Here is a 12,422-nt window from a genome sequence, read left to right on the forward strand (position 1 = left end):
GGAGAGGAGTTGGGTTCTTTCTCGGGACGTGCTGGACCGTTTGATCTATGATTTCCTCCGTTGCTGCCAGTGTTCCTCCTCGAGAGCGCCAGGAGGCGCTCGGTGAGTGGGGGGTACTGTCATGTTTGTCATTTATTATCATGTCTTGTCCCTGTGCTCCCCATGCTATTCGTTTCCCTCTGCTGGTCTTATTTGGTTCTTTCCCTCCTATCCCTCTCTCTCCCCCTCCCTCTCTCACTCTCTCGCTCTCTTCTCTCTATCGTTCCGTTCCTGCTCCCAGCTGTTCCTATTCCCCTAATCATCATTTAGTCTTCCCACACCTGTTCCCGATCCTTTCCCCTGATTAGAGTCCCTATTTATTCCTTTGTGATCCGTTCCTGTGCCGTCGGTTCCTTGTATTGTATTCACCATGCTGTGATTGCGTTTCGCCCTGTCCTGTCGTGTTTTTGCCGTGATTGTGTATCACCCTGTCCTGTCGTGTTTTGTGCCTTCATCAGATGCTGCGTGTGAGCAGGTGTCTCAGTCGACTACGGCCTGCGCCTACCCGATGCAGTCTGTGGTCGCTTCTCCAGTTGTTTCCCCTCTACAAGTCTAGAGGATTTCTGTTATTCCGTTTTGGACTTTAATAAACTCTGTTTCTGTTAAGTCGCTTTTGGGTCCTCTTTCACCTGCATGACAGAGATAAGTCACGTCAGTGTATTGTTACATGAAAGAAGCAATTACAACAATTGTATTACATAACTATGGCAAATCTATGTTAGTCAAATGTTGGAATAAAACATAGGAACTATGAACGCCTTAACTTCAGAGTTAAAATAAGTTTAGCTGTCACTTTGAACCAAGGATAAAAGAAAGCATAAATGATTGGATTAATTAAGGAATTAACAAGTGGCAGAAAGCTGATGATAAAGGTTAAAACATTTTCACTTAAAAAAGATACAAAAATGAAAGGAAATAGAGATGGAATCCAACAAATGAGATAGTTGAAAATAACAATAGACAGAGTTTTTGCTGCTTTTCTCTCAGACTTATTTGCTTGTACGGTTTTAACACCAGACACACTGGCAGCCTCTTTTGAAAATAGCTTTCTGGCCTGTGATCTGGCCACCACAAAGATTTTCATATAAAGTGTTATAATAATAGAGCACGGGACAACCATTGTAATTACAATGTCAATTATATTAACCCAATGTAACTCCTCTACAATAAAACATTCTTTCAAACACCTACTGGGTACCAGCACATTTACAACATTTTTTATAATAGCAGCACGGTATATGATACAACAACACCAGGTGATGGATATACAACACATGATTCTTGTTGTTGTAATTTTATAGTGGTACAATAAGGGATCACACACAGCAACATAGCGGTCAATAGATATCAAGACCAAATTGCCCAGAGATAAAGAAGTACATAAAAAAGCCATATATAAATGAAACACACAGAAATATTCCCCAAATCCCCAGCATGATTCCATTAATGCTACAGTTGTTACTGGTATCACAATCAGTCCCACCAGGAGATCTGCCACAGCCAGAGAGAGGATGAGCAGGTTGGTTGGAGTGTGGAGCTGCTTGAAATGAGAGATGGAGATGATCACCAGTACGTTCAAAAATACTGTAACTGCTGAAATCAATGAGAAGAAGATGTACAGTGTTATGTAGATAGATGTCGATAGCGAAGCCTTTCTGCAATAATAATTTCCGTCTTGAAAACAGTATTGAATTTCTTCATGTTTCTCCATTTGTAATAAAAGGTGAAAATGCTGAGGTCCTGCTCCTGCTTGGTCCTGTGTGTGACCCTGTCAGGTCTGCCTTCTGACAAACTCTGAACTCTGCCTCTCTATTTATCCCTGAGTTGCTGACAGAAACTCCCCTCCTCCGGAGTCTCTTTGCACACACACACACACGCACGCATGCACGCACACACACACACACACACACACACACACACACACACACACACACACACACACACACACACACACACACACACACACACACACACACACACACACACACACACACACACACACACACACACACACACACACACACGAACAAACGGTTTGATTAACATATCATGCATGAAAACATGATGTAATGTGTGACAGGATTGGATGTTGTTGTGCCCACCAAGCCTGTCCTTCAGTGTTACTGATAGTCAGATATTATAGAAAAGGTACATTTCCTCAACTGAGCATTTTAATATGAGGTCACTCAAAGGCTATTTTACATGGGAAATAGGATAACTATTTGAAGTTAACTTAGATAGAACTTTAGATAACTAAAGTTGACAGTATGGAAGATGATGAAATGGCATAAGTTTATGCTGCCCTACAATGGCAAAGCGCAGTAACTACAAATTTGATCTGTTGTACTGGCCAGGTGTACTATCTGATTAATGTGGTATTTAGTTTACTGACACAAGAGCAAGCCAGTTGATCAGAATATATCATGGAGTATCAGCAATTGGTGTCTGTCTAGACAGAAAAATACTTTGAAGTCAGATTTTGCAGTAAAATAAATTACGTAGTAACTGTGTTTTGCCTTTGTAGAGCAGTATGGAGCACATGCAGTCAAAATTAATAGTGGCATTCCATATGAACATTCTATAGACGTTTAGAATTCAGAAATGAATTAGGAACCACACTTCTTCAAGTTGAGGGAGACTTTGTCTCAGTTACATCATGGGTACAAATACTTTTTGTCATACATCAGACCAACCACACTGTGGCGGACTACAATAGCATCGAATAGTCCCCGCGATATGCAACTGTTCAGGGAAGTCAGGAACCAATACACGCAGTCAGCTTTTTCAAGCTAGCCTTTGCATCGCTACTATGGCCTATTTATTATCTATCTCCTCATGCCTTTTGCACACACTGTATATAGACTTTCTTTGACTTGTTTATTGTGTTATTGGCTTGTTTATTGTGTATTCCATGTTATTCCATGTGTAACTCTGTGTTGTTGTCTGTGTCACACTGCTTTGCTTTATCTTGGCCAGGTCGCAGTTGTAAATTAGAACATGTTCTCAACTAGCTTACCTGGTTAAATAAAGGTGAAATAAATAAAAAAAACTGTGTTCTGAACCAATCACCCCTTAATGTTGTTTTCCTTTTCTGGTGTGTTATTCTCTGATTTAAACAACAAAAGACTAAATGTAATTTCCATTTAATTTAGTTGAATCAATCATTTCAAAAACCATTTTTAAAGAACCGGTCACAATGAATTGACAGCTGTTTGGGAATACCGCCCACAATGGCGTGGAGTGGGGGTGGAAATACCGGATGATGTTGGTGTCCAGGATGTCTGCCACCCAGGACCCAAGAGCACTCTTCAGGACCATACCCCTCCCAGTCCACTTGGTGCTGGAGCTGACCCTCACAACATCAGGATTCCAGGAGGGACCTAACAGGCGCAGGTCCACTCGATGTCCAGAGGAGGTGGAGGGGTGTCGCAGGGGACGACATCAGTCAGGGGACCAGAAACCACTGGCCAAAGGAGGAAAACATGAAAGGATGGTGAGATCTGATAGTTGACACCCCGGAGGACTTTGAAGTGTCCCACAAACCAGGGCCTCAGCTTCCGGCAGTGCGTGAGGTTCCTGGTGGAGAGCCAGACGCGATCACCAGGACGGTACACGGGAGCATCACTGCGGTGGAGATCTGACTGATCCTTCTGAAGGCGGACAGCGCCCTGGAGCCTCACAGCGCCCTGGAGCCTCACAGCGCCCTGGAGCCTCACGTCTGTGCTATTCCACACCTCCTCTGCCTGCCGGAACCAGACGTCCACTGCAGGCCACGGTCTGGCTTGGAGACCCACTGGAAGGGAGTTAGCCCGGTGGAGGAGTGACAAAGTGAGTTCTGGACGTATTTCTGGCGATGTAGAGGTGAATCCAGGCCCTGCAGTGCCTAGCTCCACTCCTATTCCCCAGGCGCTCTCTTTTGATGACTTCTGTAACCGTAATAGCCTTGGTTTCATGCATGTTAACATTAGAAGCCTCCTCCCTAAGTTTGTTCTATTCACTGCTTTAGCACACTCTGCCAACCCGGATGTTCTAGCTGTGTCTGAATCCTGGCTTAGGAAGACCACCAAAAATTCTGAAATTTTAATTCCAAATTACAACATTTTCAGACAAGATAGAACTGCCAAAGGGGGCGGTGTTGCAATCTACTGCAAAGATAGCCTGCAGAGTTCTGTCCTACTATCCAGGTCTGTACCCAAACAATTTGAACTTCTACTTTTAAAAATCCACCTCTCTAAAAACAAGTCTCTCACCGTTGCCGCCTGCTATAGACCACCCTCTGCCCCCAGCTGTGCTCTGGACACCATATGTGAACTGATTGCCCCCATCTTAAATAAACATGCCCCATTCAAGAAATTTAGAACATTTACATTTACATTTAAGTCATTTAGCAGACGCTCTTATCCAGAGCGACTTACAAATAGAACCAGGAACAGATATAGCCCTTGGTTCTCCCCAGACCTGACTGCCCTTAACCAACACAAAAACATCCTATGGCGTTCTGCATTAGCATCGAACAGCCCCTGTGATATGCAGCTTTTTCAGGGAAGCTAGAAACCGTTATACACAGGCAGTTAGAAAAGCCAAGGCTAGCTTTTTCAAGCAGAAATTTGCTTCCTGCAACACTAACTCAAAAAAGTTCTGGGACACTGTAAAGTCCATGGAGAATAAGAACACCTCCTCCCAGCTGCCCACTGCACTGAAGATAGGAAATAATGTCACCACTGATAAATCCACCATAATTGAGAATTTCAATAAGCATTTTTCTACGGCTGGCCATGCTTTCCACCTGGCTACTCCTACCCCGGTCAACAGCACTGCACCCCCAAAAGCAACTCGCCCAAGCCTTCTCCATTTCTCCTTCTCGCAAATCCATTCAGCTGATGTTCTGAATGAGCTGAAAAATCTGGACCCCTAAAAATCAGCCGGACTAGACAATCTGGACTCTTTCTTTCTAAAATTATCTGCCGAAATTGTTGCCACCCCTATTAATAGCCTGTTCAACCTCTCTTTCGTGTCGTCTGAGATTCCCAAAGATTGGAAAGCAGCTGCGGTCATCCCCCTCTTCAAAGGGGGGGACACTCTTGACCCAAACTGCTACAGACCTATATCTATCCTACCATGCCTTTCTAAGGTCTTCGAAAGCCAAGTCAACAAACAGATTACCGACCATTTAGAATCTCACCATACCTTCTCTGCTATGCAATCTGGTTTCAGAGCTGGTCATGGGTGCACCTCAGCCACGCTCAAGGTCCTAAACGATATCTTAACCGCCATCGATAAGAAACATTACTGTGCAGCCTTATTCATTGATCTGGCCAAGGCTTTCGACTCTGTCAACCACCACATCCTCATCGGCAGACTCGACAGCCTTGGTTTCTCAAATGATTGCCTCGCCTGGTTCACCAACTACTTCTCTGACAGAGTTCAGTGTGTCAAATCGGAGGGTCTGCTGTCCGGACCTCTGGCAGTCTCTATGGGGGTGCCACAGGGTTCAATTCTTGGACCGACTCTCTTCTCTGTATACATCAATGATGCTGTTGGTGAGTCTCTGATCCACCTCTACGCAGACGACACCATTCTGTATACTTCTGGCCCTTCTTTGGACACTCTGTTAACAACCCTCCAGGCAAGCTTCAATGCCATACAACTCTCCTTCCATGGCCTCCAATTGCTCTTAAATACAAGTAAAACTAAATGCATGCTCTTCAACCGATCGCTACCTGCACCTACCCGCCTGTCCAACATCACTACTCTGGACGGCTCTGACTTAGAATACGTGGACAACTACAAATACTTAGGTGTCTGGCTAGACTGTAAACTCTCCTTCCAGACCCATATCAAACATCTCCAATCCAAAGTTAAATCTAGAATTGGCTTCCTATTTCGCAACAAAGCATCCTTCACTCATGCTGCCAAACATACCCTTGTAAAACTGACCATCCTACCAATCCTCGACTTTGGCGATGTCATTTACAAAATAGCGTCCAATACCCTACTCAACAAATTGGATGCAGTCTATCACAGTGCAATCCGTTCTGTCACCAAAGCCCCATATACTACCCACCATTGCGACCTGTACACTCTCGTTGGCTGGCCTTCGCTTCATACTCGTCGCCAAACCCACTGGCTCCATGTCATCTACAAGACCCTGCTAGGTAAAGTCCCCCCTTATCTCAGCTCGCTGGTCACCATAGCATCTCCCACCTGTAGCACACGCTCCAGCAGGTATATCTCTCTAGTCACCCCCAAAACCAATTCTTTCTTTGGCCGCCTCTCCTTCCAGTTCTCTGCTGCCAATGACTGGAATGAACTACAAAAATCTCTGAAACTGGAAACACTTATCTCCCTCACTAGCTTTAAGCACCAACTGTCAGAGCATCTTACAGATTACTGCACCTGTACATAGCCCACCTATAATTTAGCCCAAACAACTACCTCTTTCCCAACTGTATTTAATTTATTTATTTATTTTGCTCCTTTGCACCCCATTATTTTTATTTCTACTTTGCACATTCTTCCATTGCAAAACTACCATTCCAGTGTTTTACTTGCTATATTGTATTTACTTTGCCACCATGGCCTTTTTTGCCTTTACCTCCCTTCTCACCTAATTTGCTCACATGTATATAGACTTGTTTATACTGTATTATTGACTGTATGTTTGTTTTACTCCGTGTGTAACTCTGTGTCATGTATCTGTCAAACTGCTTTGCTTTATCTTGGCCAGGTCGCAATTGTAAATGAGAACTTGTTCTCAACTTGCCTACCTGGTTAAATAAAGGTGAAATAAAAAAATAAATAAAAAATTTCACCAAGGGAAGGAACTGGGCCCACTCCTCATGCCAGTCCCGGCAGTGACTCCTTAAGAACCTGCCCAGCTCTTGGTTGGTCCTCTCCACTTGCCCGTTATACTGAGGCCGGACCTGGATGTGAGGCTGACCATGGCCCCCAGATTCTCTGTAAAGGCTTTCCAGACCTGCCACGAGAATTGGGAACCACGGTCGGACCGATATTATCCGGAAGGCCAGAAAGCCGGAAGTCTTGCTGGAATAGTGCCTCAGCAACCCGGAGAGCGGTAGGTAGACCAGAGAGAGGGATAAATGGCAGGATTTAGAGAATCTGTCCACAACAACCAGAATAGTGGTAAAAGCATCAGAAAGGGGGAGATTCTTTAGAAAGTTAATGGACAGACGTGACCAAGGCGGATGAGGCATGTGAATGAGAAATAGTTTCCCTGCTGGAGCTTGACGGGGTGATTTGGTACATATGGAACATGAGTTGACATAGTGGGTGATGTCCTGCACCAAGGTGGGCCACCAGGATGTGTGTGCCCTGGGCAACAGCCAATCTCCGACCCCATGGGGACATAGATGCACTCTGGAGGGGGGGTGGCAGGATTGGGTTCCCTCTCCAGAGCCTGGTGGATGTCCATATCTAAGGCCCAAAACACTGGTCCAACAATAAGGGACACTCACAGGACCCTCCAATGACAAGGAACCACAGGATGTGAAAAAGCAGCTTTGTTTTCCTTTTCTGGTGTGTTGTGGTCCACAGGCGGTGATTCTCATCTACAACCAGGTGATGTTGGGGTTATGAAGTTGGAGTCATGGGAGGCCGAGGATCACTTTGTGTACGGGTGCGATGATGAGAAAGGGAAGGCTTTCCTGGTGCATGGGTTCCACAGTGAGGGTGAGTGGTGCTGTGATATGTGAAACTGTGCCGGATCCCAATGTTGGAGTATCCAGGGCTTGGACAGGAAAAGGGGAGGAGAGCGGGTAAGTTAAATTCATGGAGGAGACGACGGACTGGTCGATGAATCAATCATATGTATTTATAAAGCCCTTTTCAGATCACAAAGTGCTATACAGAAACCCAGCCTAAAACCCCAAACAACAATCAACGCAGATGTAGAAGCACGGTGGCTAGGAAAAACTCTCTAAAAAGGCAGGAACCTAGGAAGAAACCTAGAGAGGAACCAGGCTCTGAGGGGTTGCCAGTCCTCTTCTAGCTGTGCCGGGTGAAGATTATAGCAGTACATAGCCAAGATGTTCAAACGGTCATAGATGACCAGCATGGTCATCTTCATAATGAAGTTCTTCATAGTGAAGTTCCCCGCAGCACCAGTGTCCACTAGAGCTGTAAAGACAGCACCTGTGGGACAGCCAGTCAGTGAAATGGGAACCAGAAAGGGTTTGGCGGAAAACGATGATAATGGAAAACACACGCCTACCCTCAGAGACGGAAGGTAACAGGCTCGCCCTTTTGCTCTAGTGGATCCCAGGATGGGATGCACCGGGCATCACTGATGCTGGTGGTCCTCTTGCACGCAATAGGTGCAGAGCTCCAGCTGTCTCCGGCAAACCGCTCTGCCGCGGAGAGGTGTGTGCCTCATGCCTCCATGGGTTCAGGCTCTGCCTCAGGACAGCCAAAGGATGGAGGAAAGTGGTGAGGTGTAAACTGGCGCTCCCGAAGAAGGTTATCCAGACAGATGACCATCGCGATGAGATTGTCCAAGAATATGTTGTCGTCCCGACATGCCAACTCCGTCTGGATCTTTTTGTGCAGTCCGCTGCGGAATAGAGTGCGGAGCGCAGGCTCATTCCATCTGCTGGAGGCTGCCACACTCCGAAAGGTGAGGGCCTAATCCGCAGTCATCTGGGCACCCTGCTGGAGTTGGAAAACTCTCTTACCTCCGGAGGATGGTCGAAAATCTCTGCTCTCCGGAGGATGGTCGAAGACCGCCCTGAGCAGAGCCATGAAATTCTCATAGGAACCCAGCTCCTTCTTTCCTCTCTTCCAGATAGTCGTAGCCCTTCCAACAACCGTCCGGTCAGCAGGGAAATGACCGTGGCAACCTTGGACCTCTCGTGGGTGGGGGATCACATATGATAGGCAAAATAGAGGGAGCACTGGAGTAGGAAGCCACGACATTGCTATGGAGTGCCATCATACTTCTCCGGAAGCGACAGTCGGGTATCGCTGACCTGGGCAGACGGCTGGGTAGGCCAGGGGACTGGATCACTGTGATGAACCATAGTAGGAGGCCCACTGTCAGAGGTATGGAGAACCTTACTAGTGGTGTCGAGGTGGTGGAGAACGTGGAGGACCTCCTTCCTGGCCGTACCCAGTAGAGCTAGCTGGTGGTGTCGAGGCGGTGGAGAACGGGGAGGACCTCCTTCATGGCCATACCCAGTAGAGCCAGCTGGTGGTGTTGAGGCGGTGGAAAACGTGGAGCATCTCCTTCATGGCTGTACCCAGTAGAGCCAGCTGGTCGCGGTGTTGGTGGAGTAGACGACCCTGTTCCTCGACCATCTGGAAGATGCTGTTATCTTCTGCTACTTCCAGAATATCAGAGGCAGTATTCTGTAACTTATATGCTAGGAAACAGGACGCAGGTGCAGAAGGTGAGTTTAATGATGAGGAAAATCAGATAAATGAAACAGGAGAAGGCGACTGAATGTGAACAAAACCAATACTGCCTGTTGACTGAGGCTACTGATTTTTCATATAAAGGGAGGTTAATCAGGGTGGGGATGAAATCCAGGTGTGCATACTGATGGTTCCCAGGTGTGCATACTGATGGTTCCCAGGTGTGCATACTGATGGTTCCCAGATGTGCAGACTGATGGTTCCCAGGTGTGCATACTGATGGTTCTCAGGTGTGCATACTGATGGTTCCCAGGTGTGCATACTGATGGTTCCCAGGTGTGCATACTGATGGTTCCCAGGTGTGCATACGGATGGTTCCCAGGTGTAATGAACTTCGTCTGCTGTTAGAAGAGAGGCAGACCGAAATGCAGTGTGTAGGTTACTCATGACCTTTAATGAAGATAAAGCGGTACATGAAATAATTGAAAATACAAAAACAACAAACAATTGAAACAAATTACAGCCTATCTGGTGACTAACACAAAGACAGGTACAATCACCCACGAACTACAACGCGCACTCAGGCTGCCTAAATACGGTTCCCAATCCGAGACAACGAGAATCAGCTGACTCCAATTAGGAATCGCCTCAGGCAGCCAAGCCTAACTAGACACACCCCTACTAATACACACTCCTAATTAATACAAACCCCAATACGAAATACAACATATAAACCCATGTCACACCCTGGCCTACCCAAACATATAACAAAACACAAGATACAATGACCAAGGCGTGACAGAACCCCCCCCTAAGGTGCGGACTCCGGGACGCACCTCAAGAGCATAGGGAGGGTCCGGGTGGGCGTCTGTCCATGGTGGCGGTTCTGGCTCGGGACGTGGACCCCACTCCATAAATGTCCTAGTTCCTCCCCTTCGCGTCCTAGGATAATCCACCTTCTCCGCCGACCATGGCCTAATAGTCCTCACCCTGATCCCCACATAACTGAGGGGCAGCTTGGGACAGAGGGGCAGCTCGGGACAGAGGGGCAGCTCGGGACAGAGGGGCAACTCAGGATAGAGGGGCAACTCAGGATAGAGGGGCAACTCAGGATAGAGGGGCAACTCAGGATAGAGAGGCAACTCAGGATAGAGGGGCAGCTCAGGATAGAGGGGCAACTCAGGATAGAGGGGCAACTCAGGATAGAGGGGCAGCTCAGGATAGAGGGGCAACTCAGGATAGAGGGGCAACTCAGGATAGAGGGGCAACTCGGGACAGCGGGGCAGCCCGGGACAGAGGGGCAGCCCGGGACAGAGGGGCAGCCCGGGACCGAAGCAGCCCGGTACTGAGGGGAAGCCCGGTACTGAGGGGAAGCCCGGTACTGAGGGGAAGCCCGGTACTGAGAGGAAGCTCGGTACTGAGAGGAAGCTCGGTACTGAGAGGGAGCCCGGTACAGAGAGGGAGCCTAGTACAGAGAGTGAGCCTAGTACTGAGAGGAAGCTCAGTACTGAGAGGAAGCTCAGGCAGGTAGTAGGCTCCGGTAAATCCTGGCTGGCTGGTGGACCTGGATGATTAAGGTTGTCTGGCCGATCTAGAAGATCTTGGTAGACTGGCACTTCTGGCGGATCCTGGCAGACTGGCACTTCTGGCGGATCCTGGCAGACTGGTGACGCTGGGCCGACTGGCGGCGCTGGGCAGACAGGAGACTCCGGCAGCGCAGGAGAGGAGAAAGGCTCTGGCTGCGCTGAACAGGCGAGGCTCACTGGACGCGCTGGGCCGACTGGGAGCACTGGTGGCGCTGGACAGACAGGAGACTCCGGCAGCGCAGGAGAGGAGAAAGGCTCTGGCTGCGCTAAACAGGCGGGAGACTCCGATAGCGCAGGAGAAGAGAACATCTCTGGTTGCGCTAAACAAGCGGGAGACTCCGGCAGCGCAGGAGGGGAGAAAAGCACTGGCTGCGCTGAACAGGCGAGGCGCACTGGAGGCCTGGTGCGTGGTGCTGGAACTGGTGGTACTGACGCGAGGACACGCACAGGAAGCCTGGTGCGGGGAGCTGCTACCGGAGGACTGGTGTGTATAGGTGGCTCTGGATAGACCGGACCGTGCAGGCGCACTGGAGCTCTTGAGCACCGAGCCTGCCCAAGCTTACCTGGCTCGATGCCCACTCTGGCCCGGCCAATAGGAAGGGCTGGTATAAGTCGCAGCTGGCTCTGCACCCGCACTGGAAACACCGTGCGCTCCATAGCATAACACGGTGCCTGCCCGGTCTCTCTAGCCCAACGGTGAGCACAGGGAGTATGCACAGTTTTCCTACCTGGCATAACTATTCTCCCTTTTAGCCCCCCCCCCCAATACATTTTTTGGGGTGACTTTCCGGTTTCCAACCGCGTTGCAGTGCTGCCTCCTCATACTCACGCCTCTCCGCTTTAGCTACTTCTATTTCCTCCTTGGGACGGCGATATTCTCCCGGCTGCGCCCAGGGTCCTTTTCCGTCTAATATCATCTCCCAAGACCAGAAGTCCTCATATTGCTGCTCCTCACAATTAACAGGGAGAGTAGGCTCAGGTCTGACTCCTGACTCTGCCACTCTCTCTCTGCGCTTTCCCCGTTACCTACGGTTTTCGCTCTGTATAGCCGTGCTCTCCTTTTCGATTCCATCCGTGTATAGCCCTCTTCGCATTGCTGTAGGGAATCCCAGGCGGGCTCCTGCACTCGCACTGGGTCGGACGCCCACCTGTCGATTTCTTCCCACGTAGTATAATCCATATCGACCTCCTTCAGATCCTGCCAGTTCACACGCTGCTCGGTCTGTGAATCGTGGTGGGTGATTCTGTAATGAACTTCATCTGCTGTTAGAAGAGAGGCAGACCGAAATGCAGCGTGTAGGTTACTCATGACCTTTAATAAAGATAAAGCGGTACATGAAATAATTGAAAATACAAAAACAACAAACAATTGAAGCAAATTACAGCCTATCTGGTGACTAACACAAAGACAGGTACAATCACCCAGGA

The 12,422-nt window shown here is 48.3% G+C and overlaps 1 protein-coding gene across 1 annotated transcript; it reads right to left on the reverse strand.

Moving 5' to 3' along the window:
* Positions 1-758: 758 nt before the first annotated feature.
* LOC124031274 (trace amine-associated receptor 13c-like) lies at positions 759-1,905 on the reverse strand. The gene has a single exon (XM_046342341.1). It carries the CDS (start codon positions 1,748-1,750, stop codon positions 788-790), a length of 963 nt encoding a protein of 320 aa, XP_046198297.1. The 5' UTR covers positions 1,751-1,905; the 3' UTR covers positions 759-787.
* Positions 1,906-12,422: the final 10,517 nt, after the last annotated feature.

The sequence above is a fragment of the Oncorhynchus gorbuscha genome, linkage group LG01, assembly GCF_021184085.1.
Source record: "Oncorhynchus gorbuscha isolate QuinsamMale2020 ecotype Even-year linkage group LG01, OgorEven_v1.0, whole genome shotgun sequence".
NCBI lineage: Eukaryota > Metazoa > Chordata > Actinopteri > Salmoniformes > Salmonidae > Oncorhynchus > Oncorhynchus gorbuscha.